The sequence below is a fragment of the Panthera tigris genome, chromosome A1, assembly GCF_018350195.1.
Source record: "Panthera tigris isolate Pti1 chromosome A1, P.tigris_Pti1_mat1.1, whole genome shotgun sequence".
Classification (NCBI taxonomy): domain Eukaryota; kingdom Metazoa; phylum Chordata; class Mammalia; order Carnivora; family Felidae; genus Panthera; species Panthera tigris.
The window spans coordinates 142550521-142572917 of record NC_056660.1 but is presented as its reverse complement, the minus strand read 5'-3'; the positions used below and the strand labels follow the sequence as shown (position 1 = coordinate 142572917).

At 36.8% G+C, this 22397-nt stretch overlaps 1 protein-coding gene across 1 annotated transcript in view; it reads left to right on the top strand.

The window, feature by feature from the left end:
- Positions 1 to 20294, top strand: part of HOMER1 (homer scaffold protein 1) — a 134939-nt gene extending 114645 nt beyond the window's left edge. Inside the window, exons 7-9 of the mRNA XM_015536535.2 lie at positions 3765 to 3875; positions 4499 to 4579; positions 17928 to 20294. Of these exons, the coding sequence (XP_015392021.1) occupies positions 3765 to 3875; positions 4499 to 4579; positions 17928 to 18116 (381 nt within the window). The 3' untranslated portion in view covers positions 18117 to 20294. The remainder of the gene's footprint in view (positions 1 to 3764; positions 3876 to 4498; positions 4580 to 17927) is intronic.
- Positions 20295 to 22397: the final 2103 nt, after the last annotated feature.

Here is a 22397-nt window from a genome sequence, read left to right as displayed (position 1 = left end):
TCTCTCTCTCTCTCTCTCTCTCTCTCTCGATCTGTCTCTCTCTCAAAAATAAACATGAAAAAAAATTTTAAGAAAAAATAGTCGGTTACACAGGTTTCCCCCACTATCCAAAAATAAAGCATTGCTGTGAAACCTTTCCTAAGCTCAAGTGGCATAAAGCAAAGAGTATCCCCTACTTTAAAGTTCACATCATATCACTTCACTTTTACAAAAGACCTACATTGTTATCTGTTTTTGCTACTTGACAGAAATCTGAAGATGATTTTCAGTTTTACCAAAAAACACCATTACCATACTAATCTAGGTCTTTCATAAAAGTGAAGTGGCATAAATGCAAGCTCTCAGAAAGTGGGGGAGCACCTGCATTTGAAATTCATATAGGAAAAGAAAATCAGAAACCCCAGTATAAGTAATATCAGAAGCCCAAACAATTACTTGTGAAGAATTTTTTTTGTGCTCAAAGCATTTACATTTACCCAACAGGAAGCAGATGCCACTAATTTCCTTTTTTAGAAAGGATGCCAAACAAGTGAACTTCATAGACAATAGGAAATTGTCTTACTACCAGAGCACAATTTAAGGAATGTAATAGGACCAGAATGACAAGGGAAATAATATAGAAATGGAATAGACACAGGGAGGGAGACTAAGAAACCTGAATAAATATCATCCTATTATATGTATAAAGGTTAACTTAAGAGGAAGAAGAAGAAGGTTCTTTAATGAGTATAGAATTTCCATTTAGCAAGATGAAAAAGTTCTAGAGATCTTTTTCACAATGGTCTGAGTATACTTGTACACTTAAAAATGGTAAAGATGATAAATTTAATTATGTGTTCTTTACCACAATAAAAAAAATTAACTCACAACAGTTAACTCATGAGCCAATAAATATTCATTGAAAAACTATCATATCTCCTTATTGAGTAATCCTTGCCCTTAAGGAATTTTTGGTTTAAATAATTAATTGAATTTTAAAGATTTAAGAAATGAAATCTTTCTGTTCACATGTTTATAATTTTCAGTGCTCTTCCTTCCTTTTTATAGATTTGATTTCCATCAAGGTATCCTTTCCCATTGGCCTGAATTAACTTTGCAATTTTGGCCAGGTATAAGGACAGCTTTTTGACTTAACTACAGGTTGCGTTTTCCTATTTCTTCACATGTGTAGTCATTTTCAGTTGTGTGTATAGACATTAAAAATTAGATGCTATGCTGCCTATATATAGATGCTCTCATCTTATTCTGAATGATGTTTTTTATTTGAGCAAACAGTTAAATGACTTACAGATTTCCTCGAATTTGTGGAGGTGTGGACTTACGCTTCATTATTAGAGTTGTTTTATTTTAATTTTGCCCTTAACCCTCTGGAGAATCCCCTAGTCCTGAGAAATCTTTATTTCTAAGGCGTAACCCTTCGGGTGCTTCAGTGGAAAGTTTGAGGTGATAACCAATGTCCTCTAATTTGGTGGGACTCAAACTTCAAACTGTTTTCTCTATGGTGAGCATGAGCACTACCACCTTAGCTCCTTCAGCCTTCCAGCTCCCCACACCCCACCATGCTGGACTCCTTGGATTCTTACCTGTGCATGTTTAGTTCAAGGGTTGACCAAAGACTTGGAAAAAGTCTCTATGCTTATTTGGGGCTTTCTTCATACAGTTCCCTCAATTTCTAACTGTTTCAGCTGTTCTAAGGAGTCCCCAAATCATCAGGCTCCTCAGGCTATCTTTTAGTCTTTTGCTCTATTTGGTCACTAACCAGGGCATTCAAGCAGTTGAATTTTACATTTCGTTCATGATTTGCCATTGTTATCTATGGGAAAGTTTTTTTAATAAAAACAACTCCAGGGGCGCCTGGGTGGCTCAGTCGATTAAGCGTCCGACTTCAGCTCAGGTCACGATCTCGCGGTCCGTGAGTTCGAGCCCCGCGTCGGGCTGTGGGCTGATGGCTCAGAGCCTGGAGCCTGCTTCCGATTCTGTGTCTCCCTCTCTCTCTGCCCCTCCCCCGTTCATGCTCTGTCTCTCTCTGTCTCAAAAATAAATAAAACGTTAAAAAAAAATAAAAACAACTCCATCATTATGAGAACTGGAATTCCCCGTAAGGAATTTATTACCTAATTGAACAAAGAAAACTAATAAACATTGAAGAATAAGGAAATAATTCCCAAGATTTTCAATACATTTCATTTTATGGACCACAGGACAGGAGAGCCTTGACAGATTGAGTAGATAGGAATGGCTTTCTGGTGAAAGTGCATGCTGAGCTGAGAGTAGAGGGTTTGATGAAGTCTGAATGGCCTCAGAGGTAAGAGAGGACATTCATATCCAGCAAGATGGGTACGAGAGTTGTTTATTCTTTCTTCAAGTTTTATTTATTTATTTTGAGAGAGAGCATGCACAAGCCAGGGAGGGGCAGAGAGGGAGAGAGAAGGAATCCCAAGTAGGCTTCTTGTTGTTAGCACAGAGTCTGGCACAGAGCTTGATCTCATGAACCATGAGACCATGACCTGAGCTGAAATCAAGAGTAGGATACTTAACCAACTGAACCACCCAGGCACACTGAGAGTGGTTTGTTCTTAGGACAAGGAGACTTGCCTGCTTTTAGTTGGAAAAGTGATATATCACATACTGTGAGTGTCTTGGATGATGAGGATAGTTAAGTAGTTTAGGACTGGTATATGCAAGACCTGAGGGTTAAGATTTGATGTAAAAAAAAAAAAAAGAGCCTTTGAAAGACTTTGAATGGGGGAGTTAAAGATCACAGATGAATGTTAGTTTGCAGAAGAGGTAAAAATAGATTACAGTTAAGTCTTCTGGCAAGCCATTGCTGTTCTTTAGGCCTGGATGATAAGGGTCTGCACAAGGCTATTAGTACATGAATAGAAAGGACAAAAGTGTTAAGAAAGGTAGAGTGACATTTGTGGAGTGTAATTCGATATTTGGAAAACGTGAAAGAGAAGGATTTGCTGTGTTTCTTTAACAGTCTAGAATTCACTGCAGTCTAGTCACCCAAAATGTATGAGCTCCCAATGTATGTAAAGAGCTGTGATAGGAGGTGTATGTATGTTTTTATGTTGACTTCTGTCTCTTTTGACTGTCAAATCCAACAGTGTTGTTGGACAGGATAACTTTTAGGGACTCTGCCCTTCTCTGTTCTCTCAGAAAATACCAAGTGCTTATTAAAAATTAGGTAGCTCTTTGGGCCCTCAGTACATTGTTATTGACTAAAAAATGTTATCTTTTGCCACAGAGACATTATTGATATGAAGTCATTCTAGTAATAGAATGATTTAAGTTGTATTTTTAAGCATATCTTTTCTTCCAGATTCTCTTAACATTTTGGAAATGTATTTGAAAAATTTCTCACTTCTGCAAGGCCAGTTTTCAGAAGCCATGTTTAATTTGAAAGCTACAGATGGAAGGCAGATGGCTATATCTGATTTTGAATATGTTTTCATAGGAAATTTTTAAAGAAAACTTCATTATAGGGGTTCTCTGCTATCATTAATCATTTAATTTTAAGTTCCTGATTTTGCCCATGACCAAGCCATATAAATAATTATTTCCCTAGTCTTTTTTCTTTGTCCCAGATTCGTGTCTTTAAAGAATCTATTCATTCTAAATAAGTGTCTTAATATTTCTGTTAATTGATTTTCATATGTTCCTTCAGAATTCATGTTTTAACTATCAGGAGTTACTATATTTTCAGCAAGAAATCCTTGGAAGTAGTCATATAACTTACCTGTGTTCTCCTTTCATTCTAGGTGACTGAGCTTGAATGTGTTAGTAGCCAAGCAAATGCAGTGCATACCCATAAGACAGAATTAAATCAGACAATACAAGAACTAGAAGAGACGCTGAAAGTGAAGGAAGAGGTATTTGCTACTTTTTACTCATCTGTAATCTGGCTAACATATGTATACAAAATATTTGAGCTTATGTCAGATTTGCAGGTACTTTATGGAGTAAAGTAAGGTCATGGGATGCTGTTTAGGGGTGTGAAATGTTTTTTTTTTATTAATATTAAGCTTGTTCATATTTTCTCCTTCCTTATTTCTGCTGTTACGAACAATGATGAGGCAGTCAGACTGAGATGCTGCCTCTTGCCTTCTGTATGAGAGTTGCATTCATAAAATCAACAGAAAACCAGGAGAGGTTAAATGAATTTTATACGCTGTTGCTTTCTCTGGTTTCTGGTCAGAAGATTTAACATCCCAGGAAAGAATTATATCCACAACCTTAACATATTCCGATGGTTGTTTCTAAGCGGTGCTGTCTCAAAGCCCGCAAGTGTACTTGTTGCTTAAGATTATCATGTAGTAGACACCATACCCATAAAGACAAATCACCCCTCTAAAATTTAGTCAGTATAAAGGAATGTTTTTTTAATTATTTTTTTCCAGGGACTGGAACAATGATTTCAGGAAAAAATAAGACTTTCTCTTTCCTTGATTTAGTTTAAATATTGTGGCTAAAGACCTTGCTGTACTTTTTCTAGGAAATAGAAAGATTAAAACAAGAAATTGATAATGCCAGAGAATTACAAGAACAGAGAGACTCTTTGACTCAGAAACTCCAGGTGAGCTGTAATGACGATTTGATTCATTTCTGCACAGCAAGGCATCACTCATTCTTTCACGTAGTAATGACTTTTTTCTCTGAAATTTCATTTCGTAGGTTCTCAGTCCTTTTTCTTTTCCAGGACTTCTCATTCGGGCCTAATCTTTGATTTGTCAAAAATTACCTGATACCTTTATCTTGGTAGCATATGATCATCATAGATGGTCATTTATAAATTGTCTTCAGTAAATTATTTTAGAAATTTCTACTTTGTAACATAAAAAATACCCTGAATTTAAAGAGAATTTCTCAAATGGATTTCATTCACTTGAGAAGTTCTCATTTTTTTTAACACTGAACTACTTAGCATGAATTACAAAAGTAGTTGTGCCCTAATGGAAATCAAGTTAGTACTGTTTTTCTTCCTTTATACGAATTAATTTTACTCACTTTTTTTGCATAAGTAATATGTTTCTTGGCTCTCATTTACATATGTATATCCTGTGTCAGTGGTTAGGGAAGAATTTTAGAATTCATTATCAAAGTGCCCTGGCACCTCAGGTACTTTTACACCCCAGTGGTTAGCTGCCTCTATAGAGAGAGGTTAGGGCCACTTTAGATTTGGGAGTAGAAATAAATGTATGTACAGAGTGAGGAATTTGGGCTGAGTGATGATGAGTGGGACCTGAAAGCCCAGTATTAAAAGGAGTACCATAATTATAATGAGAATGTCCAGCATTAATTGAGTGCTCACTTGCACCAGACACTGTGTTAAGCACTTTACTTATATTGTGCATTTATTCCATGTAACAGTCAGAGGAGGAAACTGAGGCTTGTATAGGTTAACTTGTCCAATCTCTCTTTAAGTAGGCAAAGTTCTTTGACAGTGGAAATGGGTTCTTTATAGAGCATCAACTATTTCCCTCTCTCTCTCCCGTCATTTGACTTTCAGCAGTCTGAGAAAAAGGAGGTGGTTTGTTTTGGTTAGCCCTATTAAATGTTGTTCCTACATTTTAATGATCTGTGTAAATTAGTGGTTGTCAACTGGGGGCAGTTTTGTGCCGCAGGGGACGTTTGACAATGTATGGAGACAGTTTTGATTTTCACAACTAGGACTGTACTATTGACATCTAGTAGGTGGAAGTCAAGGATGCTGCTAAACATCCAATTATCTGGCCCAAAATGTCAATAGTGTCAAGGTTGAGAAAGCCTGGTGTAGAACTAAAAGATGAAGCATGGAATCAGGGCTAGAGGAGGTGGAAGAAATCAGTGTGGCTTTGCCATTTGTTTGTTTGTTTCGGGCTGTCATTGTCTGAGTACTTGCTATGCTTCAGGCATTTTGCTAAGCACTTGTATACCATCGCTCTAATTCTCAACTAATTCTCACACTAACAAATGTGGTAACCCCATTTTCAAAGAGAAGGCAGCAGTTCGGGGGTGTTAACAAGTTTACAAGACACTGAGCTAGAAAGTAGTAAGGCCTAAATTTGTTTTGATTCCCAAGTCTCTGTTCTTTCTGTATTAGCACCTCACTGCTCCAGGCAGTCAAGTGGCCAAGACATTCCTGACAATTCTTTAAAAACATTTTTCCAGTTACATACACATTTACATTGTCCCAGAGAAACCAACAGGTGATTTTTCATATCAGACTTCTAAATGTATTTCATCATTGAGTGAGCAGTAATTGAATTTTAAAGCTGGCTCCTGGAATAGTGAATATCAATGCTTACCTTTTCTTTCACCAAGTGTCAAAAATGCTTATCAAAACAACCTACATGGAACAGGGCAGGGAAGCTTTCAGACCTTCAGATGCGCTGGTCCCTATTTGTTTTAGGTCTTGGCTCACGTGTTAATTTCTCCAACTTCTCAATTTAAGCACTGCTCTGCAAGGTCCTCCCAGCCCCCTACTCCCCCCACCCCAGGTACTCTTTGTAATATTACCATGTTTTATTTTCCTAGTAGCCATTGTCAGTATCTGAAATGATTTTATTTATTTTTAAAATTTATTTTGGAATGATTTCAGATCAGAAAAACTTGCAAGAATAATACAAAAATTTTTTTCATAGACCTTTCACCCACATTTCCCAAATGTTAATTAACATTTTTTGCTGTATTTGTTTTACCATTCTGGAACTCTGTGTATGTATATACATACATACATACATACATACATACATATGTGTGTATACATACATATGTGTGTATACATACATACATATATACACTTATATGTGTATGTATATATATATATATATATATATATATACATACACATATCTTTCTCCTGAAATCTTTGAAAATACGTTTAAGATACAGTATCTCTCTCTCTCTTTTTTTTTTTTAATGCTTTATTTATTTTTGAGAGAGACAGAGACAGAATATGAGTGGGTTAGGGGCAGAGAGAGAGGGAGACACAGAATCGGAAGCAAGCTCCAGGCTCCGACTGTCAGCACAGAGCCCGACACGGGGCTCGAACTCACAGACCGCGAGATCATGACCTGAGCCGAAGTAGGACGCTGAACTGACTCTGCCACCCAAGCGCCCCAAGATACAGTATCTCTTTACCTCTAAACACTTCAGTGTGTATTTTATAAGAGTAAGGACATTTTCTTCTATAACCATCAAAAATTATCTATCTACAGACCTTACTCAAATTCCCATAATTGTCTTAATAATCTCCTTTATAGCAAAATTTAAAAATTGTTTTTCTGGTCCAGGATTTATTCCAGAATCACATATTGCATTTAGTTTTCATGTATATTTATTTTGATGTTTGAATTGTCCCACATTTGGCCAGTTGAAACCCCTTCCAGCTTCTGGTTCCTTTTGATATGACACTCTAATTCTTTAAAGAATTTCTTTATGTTTTAGTACAACATAATCCAGGCTCATCTTGTATTTTTTCAACAGCCTTGGAATTCCAATAGCCTTGGAATTAGCTATTTCTTCAAGGAGAAATTTCTTTTAGCAAAGATTGATATTTAGAAGCCAAAACCTGAGTACTAGATAAGCTTCTTGTTATTAAGTTGGCATTGTTTCTTTTCCATCTTAATAAACAGAGCTAGAAGTACACACATACCACATTATGTCCGTTTCAGGTACGTATATATGTCTTTTAAACTGAATTCTTACCCATACCTCCCACTGTAGTCTAATACTATGAAGTTCATTTTAGCTTTTTCCTTATTCATATCTGTAACTTGTTTACCCAACACCAAGAAACCTGGAGGCACCTGGGTGGCTCACTCAGTTAAGCACCTGGCTCTTGATTTTGGCTTAGGTCATGATCCCACAGTTCTTAAGTTCGAGCCCCGTGTCGGACTCCGCGTTGACATTGTGGAGCCTGCTTGGGATTCTCTCTCTCTCTCCCTTTCTTTCTGTCCCTCCCCTGCTCACACTCTCTCTCTGTCTCTCAAAATAAATAAATTAATTTTAAAAAATACTGAGAAACCTGCTTCTTACTACCCACAGTATATTTACTTACTTTTTTAATCTCAGAAAGCACAGAAAATAGTTGTTGAATTACTAAATAAAACCACTGCAAGAAAATACAAACAAACCCTTACCAACTAGAGATCAGTATAATTCTTTTTGTCCTTAGCCTATATCCAAAGTTTATTGGGTGAGTTCTTCCACTCCTCTGCAATTGGCTAGGTTCTTCATTTGAAACACATTTATGTTTATTTGTGTCATATTCCATTTTAAATGTATTTTATTTCCCATTCTTCTTCATTTTATAGCATGCATTTAATGAGTATATGAAACATTAGTGTGGTTCCAAAAATCAGAACTATTCAGAAAGATGTCTTTAGAGAAGTATGAGCCCCTTCAGTCCAGACTAGCCTAGTTTCTGTCCCGTTCTTCCCACCCCCCGTATCCATCTGCCACCCATCGGTAACCAGTCACATTAGTTTCTGGTTGATCCTTTCTCTGTTTCTTTTTACACAAATGAACAGATCTATTTGTTTACCCTCTCCTCCCCTTTTTTAAATGATATCATCCACTAGATTATTCTTTTGCACTTTGCTTCTTTAACCTGAAACATATTGTAGAGATCACTCTGTCAGTTCATACAGATCTTGTTCATGTTTGTTACAGTTGTATAGTACTTCATTTCTATGTGTTGATAGTTTATTTAGCCACTCCTTTGTATGGGTATTTAGGCTATTTCCAGTGTTCTGCAACAATACTACAAGTAATGTTGTGCATAGGTATTTTGTTATCATTGGAGGTGTATATTCAGGATAGTTTTGGGGTTTTTTTTTTTGGTTTTTTTTTTTTTTGTTTTTTTTTTTTAGTAATCTGTACACTCAACATGGGGCTTGAGCTCATTATGACCCCAAGATCAAGAGTCTCATGGTTGGGCACCTGAGTGGCTCAGTCAGTTAAGTGTCCAACTTCATCTCAGGTCATGATCCTGTGGTTTGTGAGTTCGAGTCCTACATCAGGCTCTGTGCTGACAGCTCAGAGCCTGGAGCCTGCTTTGGATCCTGTGTCTGTCTCTCTCTCTCTCTCTCTCTCTGCCCCTCCCCCACGCGCACACTCACTCACTCTCTCTCTCTCTCTCTCTCTCTCTCTCTGTCTCCCCCCCCCCCTCAAAAATAAGTAAACACTAAAAAAACAAAAAAGAATCTCATGGTCTTCTGACTGAGCCACCCACAGGAAAGATTCTTAGAAGCAAGATTTCTTAGTGAGAAGATAAACACATAAGTAGTTTTGTTAAATATTGTCCAGTTTCCCTCCATAATGAATTGTGGCAGTGCTCACTCATACCACCAGCATGAGTGCATGTGTCTCCATAGCCTCACCAACAAAATGTGTTGTCATACTTCTTAATTGTGTGATAGGTGAAAAATGGTATCTCTTGTGTATCTCGTATTATTATGAGTCACATGAACTTCCTTCATAAGCTTAAAGATCTTTTCAGTATCTTTTTGTACATGTGTGGATTGGGTGTTCATGTCTTTTGCCTTTTCTCGATAGGATTTTTGGTCCTTTTTCAAGAGTTCTTTGTATTCAGGAGTTCTTTATATATCTGATTACATGTTACAAATATTTTCTCCCAGTTTGTTGTTCTTTTTACTTTTTCCAAGGTAGTGTTGCTTTATGTAGTAGTCAGATTTCTTCCTTTCTTTACTTGCTTGTGGCTTGTGAATAATAGAGTTAGATAACTCTTCTAAACTCAGATGATATAGGAATTTATGCATATTTCCCTCTAGTACTTACAAGGTTTCATTTTTTACCTTTAGATCTTCGAGTACTTGGGGTTTATTTTTTTGTGTATGGTATGAGATGGGTATCCAATTCCATCTTTTTCTAAATGCCTGTCCAGTTATCTCATTACCATTTATTTAAAACATCATTCTTTTTTCCAGAGATTAGAGATACTTGATTTCTATGTGTATTTTGATCTATTGCTGGACTTCCTGTTCCACCCCATTGGTCACTCTATTCATGTGTCAGTACCACACTGCATTAATTGTAGAAGCTTTAATGTCTGGGAAGGCCAGTTAATCTTCACAGCGTTTCTTCTTCATTGCTTTTCTAAATATTCTTACGTATTTATTTTATCATATGAACTTCAGTATTAACTTCAATACCAGTTTTTGTGTCAACTAAAAATGTAGCTCTATAAAAAAACTTTTATTGGGATTGCTTAAAATTTATTTAGGAGTGTTTTAAGGTTTTTGTGTGTTTTTGCATATTTCTTGTTTATCCATGTTTTGTCTTTTTTTGTTTCAAATGGGATTTTTTCTATCATTGTATTTGATTATTGTGTGTATATGTTGAATTCTGTATGCTTATTTTATATGCTGCTACCTGACTATTTTATTGTTTGAGCTTGTTTTGTCATTTATTGCATTGATTCAGTAAGATTGTTTTGGTACGATAACACATAATTTGCAAACAGAGATAATTTTATTTATTTCTCCAATTCTTATGCCTCTGTTGATTTTTCTTGTCGAATTACACCTTAAAAACAGTAGTAAAGGGGCACCTCTGAGATTCAGTCGATTGAGTGTCCAACTCTTGATATGGGCTGGGGTCATGATCTCAGGGTCATGAGATTGAGCCCCATGTCTGTGCTGTCAGCACAGAGCCTGGTTACGATTCTCTCTGCCCCTTCCCCATTCACATGCTTGTACATGTGCTCTCTCTCTCAAAATAAATAAATAACCATTAAAAACAAAACAATGGTATAGTGTCAAACAGTAGTGGAGTTTATGGGCTTATTTTTGTCCCTTATCTTAGTGAAAATGCCTCTATTATTTTTCCATTAATAAAATGCTGGATTTAACACTAAAATATATTTTATCATATTATGAGACTGTCTTTCATTCCTGTTTTCTTGGCTGTTTTTACCAAAAATTTTGTTAATGGCTTTTTTTAAGTATCTTTGGAGGTAGCCATAATTCCCTCCCTAGATCTATTAATATGTTTTGTTTTATTAATAGATTTTCTAATACCAAACCACCCTTGCATTACTGGAATTACCGTTATCTATGATATATTATTCTCTTAATGTGGTTTTAGATTTTCATCTTTTATTATTTATAATTTTTACATGATACTCATTTGTAATATTGGTCTGTAATTTTCTTCCTTTGTGGGGAAGCTGTATTTATAAGATTTAGGTATCAAGGTTATACTTTATACAAAGTTATACTTCAGGAGTACCTGGGTGGCTCGGTTGAGCATCTGATTCTTGATTTCAGCTCAGGTCACAATCCCATGTTCAGATGCTCAACCGACTGAGCCACCCAGGTGCCCCTTAAAAAACAATTTTTTGGGGGGATGCCTGGGTGGCTCAGTTGGTTGAGTGTCCTGACTTCGGCTCAGGTCATAATCTCACAGTTCGTGAGTTTGAGCCCCGCGTCAGGCTCTGTGCAGACAGCTCGGAGCCTGGAACCTGCTTCGGATTCTGTGTCTCCCTCTCTCTCTCTGTCCCTCCCCAGCTTGCACTCTGTCTCTCCTTCTCTCAAAAATAAATAAACATTAAAAAAAATGTTAAAGAAAATTTTTTTAAAGTTATACTTCAGTTATACTTCATACACTTTCTTCATTTTCTGTGCTATGGCGTCATGGATGTCATATTGCAACTATCGGATCTTTGAGCATTTAATAAAACTCTCCTTTGACACCATCGGGGCCTGGTGCATTTTTTGTGTAGTTCCTGGATTATTCTGTCTTCTGTAGCTATTGGACTGTTTAAGTTTTCCATCTAGCTTTCATATATTCAGCAAGAACTCTTATTTTATATAGTTGTTCATTATCCTTTTCTTCTTGATTAAGTTAAGCAATGGTATGTCCATTTCGTTAAATTAAAAAAAACCTTTTTTTAATGTTTATTTGCTTTTGAGAGAGACAGAGTATGAGCAGGGGAACGGCAGAAAGAGAGGGAGACACAGAATCTGAAGGAGGCTCCAGACTCCAAGCTGTCAGCACAGAGCCTGACGTGGGGCTCAAATTCACAAACTGTGAGATCATGACCTGAGCCAAAGTCAGATGCTTAACCAACTGAGCCACCCAGGCATCCCTAAAAAAAAATGTTTTTTAATGTTTGTTTATTTTTGAGAGAGAGAGAGAGAGGGAGAGAGAGATAGAGATAGAGATAAAGTGCGAGTAAGGAAGGGTCAGAAAGAGGAGACACAGAATCTAAAGCAGGCTCCAGGCTCTGAGCTGTTTGCACAGAGCCCAGTGCGGGGCTTGAACTCACAAACTGTGCCCTCCTCAATACCCATCACCCACCCTCCCCTCCCTCCCACCCCCCATCAACCCTCAGTTTGTTCTCATTTTTTAAGAGTCTCTTATGCTTTGGTTCTCTCCCACTCTAACCTCTTTTTTTTTTTCTTCCCCTCCCCCATGGGTTTCTGTTAAGTTTCTAAGGATCCACATAAGAGTGAAAACATATGGTATCTGTCTTTCTCTGTATGGCTTATTTCACTTAGCATCACACTCTCCAGTTCCATCCACGTTGCTACAAAAGGCCATATTTCATTCTTTCTCATTGCCACGTAGTATTCCATTGTGTATATAAACCACAATTTCTTTATTCATTCATCAGTTGATGGACATTTAGGCTCTTTCCATAATTTGGCTATTGTTGAGAGTGCTGCTATAAACATTGGGGTACAAGTGCCCCTATGCATCAGTACTCCTGTATCCCTTGGGTAAATTCCTAGCAGTGCTATTGCTGGGTCATAGGGTAGGTCTATTTTTAATTTTCTGAGGAACCTCCACACTGCTTTCCAGAGCGGCTGCACCAATTTGCATTCTGGTGGGCCCTTTTAATTTGTAGATTCAGGTCTGCCTTTATTTCCAGGAAGTTTTCTTGTGTAAAAGTTTTAAATATTAACTTTGTCTTATTGGAGTGTTTTCTTCTTCAGGAGCTCCAGTGATATGTAACTGGATTGGATTTTTTTGTCTTCTGTTTCAACCACTTTCTCTCTGATTTTTTTTTTATATAAATGTTTATTTGAGAGAGAGAGAGAGAGAGAGAATACGGGCAGGGCACAGACAGAGAGAGAGGGAAAGAGAGGATATGAAGCAGGCTCCAGGCTCCAAGCTGACAGTGGAAATCCCAGTGTTGGAGCTTGAGCTCATGAACTGTGAGATCATGACCTGAGCTGAGGTCGGACACTTAACTGACTTGAACCACCCAGCCACCCCACGTTCCCTTGAATGTTGAAAAATAATAATTGAATAAACTGTATTTTTTTTGCAAATGTATTTTTTATTTTATAATTCAGTCTTTATTTCTGATGTGATTTTGCCTTTTTCTTCTGTTTCTATCAAGCTTTAATCACTCCTCATTTTTTTTTTTTTTGATTTTTTGGCCCATTTCTGTTTTTCGTGTTTAATATCTGACTCAGGCTCTATTTTGAATGCTTGACAGTATTTAAAGTTTATTTTGGGTGTAATGTCTACACCCAACATGAAGCTCAAACCCATGACCCTAAGATCAAGAATCCCATGCTCTTTCCCTTTTTTAAAAAAAAATATTTTTTCAAGTTTATTTACTTATTTTGAGAGAGAGGGAGAGAACAAGCACAAGCCAGGAAGAGGGAGAGAGAATCCCAAAGAGGCTCAACACTATTGGCGCAGAGCCCAACGCCCAACTTGGGCCTCAAACTCACAAACCATGAGATCATGACCTGAGCCGAAATCAAGAGTTGGACACTTAACTGACTGAGCTACCTTTGTGCCCAAGAGTCCCATGCTCTTCTGACTGAGCCAGCCAGGTGCGCTGTTTGATGATATTTAATTTCGAGTGGAGTCTTCTGTTTTCTTGTGCTTCATAGTTGGTTTTTTGTGGGGACTTGTATTTTCATTCAGTGAAGTGTCTAGAGTTTCATTTTCTGTTTTCATCTTACTATAGTTTCTGTAGATGAAGATATGTCACATCTTTGTATTTGGTGGACTGAGTGGCAGTTTGGGGTAGTTTACAAATTCTTTGTTAAAAACCACTCACTTTTTGGGAGACAGGTAAGAGAGAAAGCTTGGGAAATGTCTTTGCTGGAAATTGAAGTTTGTATTGTTCTATTTCTTCATGACCTGAGATGCAAGTCAGATGCCTAACCGACTGTGTCACCCAGGAGCCTCTGTAAAAAATTTTTTTAATCACTCTAGTGTTTAGGCTCTATATCTAACACAGAGAGTGACCTTCTACCCATTAAGATTTTGTACTTTTTTTTTTTTATATTTATTTATTGCTAAGGGAGAGAGAAAGAGGGAGAGAGAGAACCTCAAGCAGGCTCTACACTGTCAGCACCGAACCCAACATGGGGTTCGAACTCACCAACCATGAGATCATAACCTGAGCTGAAATCAAGGACCAGATGCTTAACCATCTGAGCCACCCAGAAACCCCTTTATACTTTGAATTATTGCCCTTTAAAACATTCGAAGGGCCTCCATTGCTTTATCAGGACTGAACCAGGTCTGGATGCCCCTGGCACATGGTTACCTGTCAGGGAAGGAGAAGAGGAAATTAGTAGCACACAAGTGGTTATAAGTAGAAGAATAAGTTAGGAGTGAGAATAAACGGCAAGAAGAGGCTTGGAAAACATGGACATAAGGTGGACTACTGGGAAGTGCCCACAAACCAGGGCTCAAATTGCCTTGTGTTGGCCCATGTGCACAGCGTTGGCCATTCTTGCTCTAGGATTATATTCTCTGCTTCAGAATAGACCAGCACTGTCAGCACTGTATTGGATCCCTTTTGTTACCTGCCTGCTAACATTCCTCCAATCAGAGAAATGGTTGAGAGTATGAAACTCTGTCTAGAGAGAACAATGCAATTTTAATAGCTGAGGAAATTTGGTGTTTTGCATGCTTCCATTGAAAATGTTTGGATGTTTCATTGATTGGCAAGGAGAACAAAGAAGGCTTTCATTTTAAGGAAGGCTTTAGAGGGCATAATGGGTGGTGCCTGGTGAAGTGGGTGTTTTCTAGTGAATGACATTTGGTCTATTTTTATAGTTGGAAACATTCTACTCTTAAGCTTATTGTTTAAGCAAGCAAGAGAGCATACTGTGCAATCATGAGTGGAATTTTTACATTTGATCCCAGGCTCTTTTTTCTCCCTCATAGTTTGGAGCCTCCATGAATGTGCCTATGAATTTATAAGTATTTTATTGGTTTCAGATCCTGCTCTCAGTTTACTTATCTTCTCTTTGTGGATTATTCAAAGGAAAAAGATTAGAAACATACTGGGAAATATCTAACAGTAAATGCTTTTTTTTTTTTTTAACTTTTTTTTAATGTTTGTTTATTTTTGAGAGAGAGACAGAGCATGAGCAGGGGAGGGGCAGAGAGACAGGGAGACACAGAATCTGAAGCAGACTCAGGCTCTGAGCTGTCGGCACAGAGCCCAACGTCGGGCTCCAACCACAAACCGTGAGATCATGACCTGAGCCAAAGTCGGACGCTTAACCAACTGAGCCACCCAGGTGCCGCTCATCAGTAAATGCTTTAATATTAGATTGGGATTTCTTAAATTCTTCATTTATAACTCATTTGAGCTGCTGTATTACTTTATTATATTTTCCCAGGTTCTTGCAGCTCCTCTGTGACTCTTGCTTAGGCCTTTCTCTTAGTTATTTCTGTCAGAGCAAGTGAACATTTATGTTCAGAATCCTAGATCAGGATTACCTTCTTCTGTGTATTCAAGCCAAATTCCCAGTTATTTTTCTCAAAAGTTGAAGTTTTACAGGTATTGTAAGAGAAGTAAATATAGGGGTGCCTGGGTGGCTCAGTTCGTTGAGCGTCCGACTTCGGCTCAGGTCATGATCTCACACTCCATGAGTTCGAGCCCCACGTCAGGCTCTGTGCTGATAGCTCAGAGCCTGGAGCCTGCTTCAGATTCTGTGTCTCCCTCTCTCTCTGCCCCTCCCCTGCTCATGCTCTGTCTCTCTGTGTCTCAAAAAAATAAATAAAAACATTAAAAAAATTAAAAAAAAAAAAAGAGAAGTAAATATAAAAAGTAAAAATACCCATAATCCTAACAACTGTAACCATTTCCTATTATGTACAGTAATTTCCAGTGCTTGTCCTCATGCCTACCAATTTTTGTCTATTTGCACTCTGCTGCTTGGTATTGTTTTTTTCATTTAACATTTACCAGATTCTTTCAAAAATTAAAAAAAAAAATGTTCCACCACCCTTTAGACTTGCTGTAATTTTTTTAGAGATTTACATTTAAATGATGCTTTAACACTTGAAACATAATGTTTTCTCGGGCTGATTCATATTGTATTATTAACACCAAAATTTTGTCTTTGTTCCATATAATTTATATATGTAAATATAATTTGTGTCAATCACTTAATTCCTCTCAGATGTAAAAGTGAGCTTTCCTGGGGGCGCCTGGGTGGCTCAGTTGGTTAAGCGTCAGACTTCAGCTCAGGTAGTGATCCCATAGTTTGTGGAATCGAGCCCTGTGTTGGGCTCTGTGCTGACAGCTCAGAGCCTGGAGCTTGCTTCAGATTCTGTATCTCCCTCTCTCTATCCCTCTCCTGCTTATGCTCTGTCTCTGTCTCTCAAAAATAAATAAACTTTAAAAAAATTTAAGGGGCGCCTGGGTGGCTCACTTGGTTAAGTGTTCGACTTTGGCTCAGGTCACGATCTCACAGTCCATGGATTCAAGCCCTGCTCTGTGCTGACAGCTCACAGACTGGAGCCTGCTTTGGATTCTGTGTCTTTCTCTCCCTCCCCCTCTTTCTCTCTCTCTCTCTCTCTCTCTCTCTGCCTCTCCCCTGCTTGTGTTCTCTTTCTCAAAAATAAATAACATTTGAAAATTTAAAAAGTGAGGTTTCCTGGGGCGCCTAGGTGGCTTAGTCAGTTAAGCTTTCCAACTCTTGATCTCTGGGTTGTGAATTGAAGTCCTGTGTTGGACACCATGCTGGGTGTGGAACCTACTTTAAAAAAAAAAAAAAAAATGAGCTTTCCAGAAAGAATATATAACTTTCTATGAATTGCTTATCTGAATAGCTTATTTAAAGTGTAATAGTCTGTTTTCTGCCGTTTTTCTCATTTAGAATTTTTAACCAAATTTAAGTCTCTAGCTCACTATATCCTTTTATTTTTTAGAGTCACTTATTATATTTGTTATGCTCGGGAACATTTTTAGAGCGGTAATAACTTCTAATTTTTAAGTATGCTGGACTTCATTCTGTTTTTTAAAAAAAATTTGTCATGTACCTTTACTTCCCTTTTGTTGTTTTCTCTTCTTTCCATGATTTGCAGTATATTGGAATGTCAGCTTTCTAATTCTCTCATATGTATACTTATTACACGTCTTGACTATAGTTTTTAGCCCTTGAGCTGTTTGCTCTGCCACCTCAATCCATTTGATAGGCAAAACAAAGAATAATGAACATGCTCAGAGGTTCCTAACACCACATTTTAGGAAGTTGTTGTCTTCCCACAATCTTTCTCAGGAATTGCCAATGAGGAGAAAAAAATTTGTCTTTTTCTCTGTTTGCTTTCACCTGAGTGTGTTTGCAATTGTGCAATAAGAAGAATAGGCAGGCAGAAATTGACATGAGATGTAGCTAATCCACAAAATGGGTCTTTAATCCTATCTAAGTATTTGAAGTGCCTGAAGGGTTGCCTAGCACAAAATAAGCAATCAGCAAGTTTTTGTCGGGTTAATGGATGGATTCATGAACAAGCCTGTCCATAAAATGCATGGATTTCTCAGATGGCAAAATTCTAAAAATCTCTTTAAATGGTACTACCTTGAGATTCAGAAACTCATCCGTCCAAGTGCATTAACTACCAGAATATTAGTAATAACAAAAGTTATATTGCTTTCTAAGTCATGAACTGACCTGTGTATATATATCACACTTTTGTTTCTAAAGGAAGTAGAAATTCGGAACAAAGACCTGGAGGGACAGCTGTCTGACTTAGAGCAACGTCTGGAGAAAAGTCAGAATGAACAAGAAGCTTTTCGCAATAACCTGAAGACACTCTTAGAAATTCTTGATGGAAAAATATTTGAACTAACAGAGTTACGAGATAACTTGGCCAAGCTACTAGAATGCAGCTAAGAAAAGTTAAATTTCAGTGCCAATTGATTAAAAAATACACTGTCTCTCTTCATAGGACTGTTTGGGCTCTGCATCAAGATCGCACAAAAAAATTGAATATCATTCCTCCTCCAGGAGGATGATCTTTTGAAAATTGGAATTGTATATTTCAGTGTAAATTTTAGAATTCAGCTTGTAGCTAGTTGGGGAAAAAAAAAGAGATGAAAACTTGAACTACAAATTACCTCCATGTATATTATTGGCCATAGTTAACTAGAAAGTTATAAATAGACACTTAATGCAATCTTTTTTTTCTGATATTAGCCAATGGGAGAATTAACAATGTCTGGGTCACATCCCCTTTTTGTGTTCAACACAGTGAAGGTTATCTGCTTCTTAAATTAATTTATTTATGATATCTAAAGCTGTGTTTTGTGCAAAAACTTAGTGATGAAAGCCCTGTCTTCTGTTGTAATCTGAATAATTTCTCAGGATATTTTTGCACTGCTAAGAAGCAGTGCCATTACCAATTAATTCTTGCCAGGAGTGAGAGAGAGCTGTATCTTTAATTGAAACATACTTAACTAGAACTGGGTGTATAGAGTTCTTCCCTTTTTTTATACTGGAAGATATTTCACTCGGTGACCACTCTGGTACACTCTGGTGTTCTTTAATCTTGTCTGCTGTATAGTTTACTTTTCCACATTGATTCCATGTATTTATGAGAAGATATTGTCTCCCATTTTATTACACATTTTAAAGCCAACTAACGAAGGCAGCTGAGTCCCTCAGAAATTTTTCTTTTTAAATTTCTAATAAATTTGACACACAGTACTGAAATACAGCAGCCCGTCATTGACGGTCTGGTCTAGCAATGTTAAGTATATTTACAGAATATGCAGTTACATTTATTTATATATTTTGCAAGAAATCTTTTCTGAATGATCAATGCATTTCAATTTACAAATAATAATGGTTACTGGGGAACTGTTTATTATAGATCATTTTAAGGTGTATAGCAATTTTAAAGGGGATCCATTTCCATCAAACAGCCAATCAGAGGACTGTGGGGGTTGGAGCCGTGTACTCTGTCTGGGTCTTCACATCAACCACATCTCTAGTCAAACCTCACAAGGCAATATTCTGAACTGTTAACTAGGCATTTCAAAACAAGAATTCAACAGGCTCTTCTCAATGAACAAGTTTTAATGTTGTTTTGATGTAATTTTAAAAGACTTTTAGCAAACATGCATTTCTTTCTATATTTCTTTGAAGAAGCTATTTTAAAAGTGAGCCAAGTGCTGTCTAGTCTGCTTATGGAGTTAGGAATGCATCAGAGTCCATATATCTTTGCTGTACAATGCCTGTGATGTTGAGGAGGGTTCTTTTTTAAAGTGTATGCTTGAGTATCTGACTCTGTGGAGTCTACGAATGCACTGACTTTGTTTGTACCCCAAAACAATTGAATTGTTAAGTACAAAATTAAGCTAATTAATCGATTTGTAACCATTTTTTCACTCACAAACAGCAACGCAACACTAGACAATTTTGTTTTATATATGTATGTGTATGTATGTAAATACATACATATTAATTTATATTAGAGTGAAAAATAAATGGTTTGTTTCTAAAGTTAGTTTCTAAAGTGAGTTTTCAGGTGTCTCTGAAAAGTTTATATCAGACACTTAATCATCATGTATTATATGTGCTATAACATCATGTAAGTTACCTCCATCTATTTTAGGATATTTTCCTCACCTGTTTATTATAGGGAGGATAATTTAGGTACACAAGCTCAGAGCTGAGATATTTCTCTGATAAATCAGGTAATAAAATTATTTGATTGATGGAATTTTGAAGTAGATGTGATTTTATCCATCAGTTTCTGAGTAATAAAGAGCACCAGATTTTAATTTAAATAGGGGATTTAACACTAGGGATCAGGGAATTTAGTTATGAAGAGTTAAAAATTAAAAAAAAAAAACAGTATAAGCTATTGAAATGGTAAGTGAATTATTTTAATGATGTAATAAGATATTTTTAAATTTTGACATAGTTGTCATTTAATGGGAAAATAACTCACCAAAATGTCTCCACTTGAGTTGTACTGATATGTGAGACATGTGTGTAATTCAATATATACATATACCCATATGTATATACAGAAAATTATTTTTAATATTTTCCTACTGATAAGAAATTTAAAATTGGAAATTTTGTGAGTTTTTTCCTTGTCCAATAAGGCCTAATTTTTTTTCTTTTTTTAGGGATTTAACAACTTGAGGGCTGCACCTTTAAATTCCCAGATTGTCTTTAGACGTGTACAGTATATGGGATAAGGTGGACACAAGTGCACATATAAATAAAATCTTCTTAGTAAGACTGTTTTCAGTATTAATTTACAGTAGGAGAGTATCTAGAAATCGTCATCTACAAGTCATAATTAGGTTGTGTGCCTACTGTAGTTTTCTCCATTTCTGTATTGTAGAAATAAAAGTTTGCATATTAAAATTTGATTTTTCCCAGAGACAAGTATTATATGATGTATCTATATTTAGATCAAACTGTGGTAATATATTTATCAGAAAATGATGCTGGGGACTGTAGCCTGAACATGGACTTGAAGTGACACAGAAAAGGAGAGCAGAGATCGATCCCATTGTGTATAAGTTACTATATGATAATTATGAATTCTTGTACAAAAAACAACTGAAAAAAAGGAAAAACAAAAATACAGTTTTTATTTTGAAATAACATTTGTTGTTCTCTGGAGAATGTACTTTATCTTCTTTTTCCTTCAGTCTTTTACAGATACTTTTTAAAAGGCATTTTAGTGATGGCAGCATTTGCTCAACTCCTACAGGTGCTACTGGATTTCACATTTAGTGTGTTATGTTGTGAAATCCTAACTTTGACATAAACGGTTTTATGAGTATCTCCCTGCCTGGAAAATTAGTTTTTGTTTCTCCTCTCTCTCCTTCTCTCCCTCTTTGTCTCTCGCTCCTTCTCTCGCGCTCTTTTCTCCCTTTCTTTCTGCAGATTAAAAAAAGTTCATGAAGTTACATCCGTCCTTGTCCTCACAGAAGAGCTTCAGCCCTCTCATGGATTTCATGTTTTGCTCTCATTTAACTGCCGGGAAGCAATTAGAGGAAAAGCTTGCAGGTTTTTTTTTCAAGTGGAAATAAAAGGGACACTCGAAATTAAACTACCACCTTTTAAAGCTCCTTTTCTGCCCTGTTAAAATTAAATGTCTTCTCTCACATGTGTGCTCTGGCCTTCCATGTTTGTGTTTAACTGTGGAGTGAGCATCTCAGCTGCTCTCTCCCTGCAGACCTGGTTTTCTGTCTGTTCTGGAAGGGACACTGGCCAGAGGCAAAACTTGTTTGGTGGCAGTGTTTTGTTTTTTAAGAAATTGTGTCGTTTATTGGGTATCAAATGATTTTACCAATCCCGATAAGCTGTGCGTGAAGTCCTGGAATAGTCTTCATTGAATTTTTGTCTTCTTCATGTTTAGCTCTGTTTCCTTACCATTCATAAGGTAAATTAATTTATATAAAATCTTGAGGAAGCTTTCAGGTAAGAAGTAGTTCAGAATGACATGTTTAAAAAAATTTTTTTTTCTCAAGTAGGATGCTGTACTATAGTAAGTATTGGTTGAGAAGATAATTTTCAAATGAGAGAATATTTTTTAAACTACTAGAAAAGGATAATTTTAGAATGGAAGCAGGTGAATCATTCACCCTACTTTAGATTGTGAAATGCATTTTTTCCAACCTAAAATTGGACCTTACATTTTGACAACAGTTTTTCTTTATGGGAAATTGATATGTACATGTCACAGAAATGTAAGCATCATTATTGAATTAAAGAAATGGTTTGTTGTTGTTCATATATTACCTAGTAAAATAGCTAACAATTTTATCCAAGAAAAAAACCTCAAAACTCAAATCAGCACTGCACTGCCTAGTGATTTCTGCTTCACTAGATAGAAAAGAAACATTTGAAGTTATTTTTACCCAAAACAGGTGACCCAGGTAGAGAAATTGCATCTATGCTAGAATAGGGAAAAGGCCACGAGCTCCCAGTTTATTTCTGGTCAATTCTCTGATCTCATTAAGGTCCCTTCTATCCTTTGGATGAAAGAACACATTCCAGCAGGTGGCAGGAGCTTATCTGGAGGAGAAGAGGATATTTTTTGAGAAAGCAGGGCCAGCAAAGAGTGGGAGCGTGCTGCCCTCAGTCTTTATCTATCTAAGGCAGGTCAGGCTAGCCAGAGACATTGTCGTTTTTCACTAAACAAGT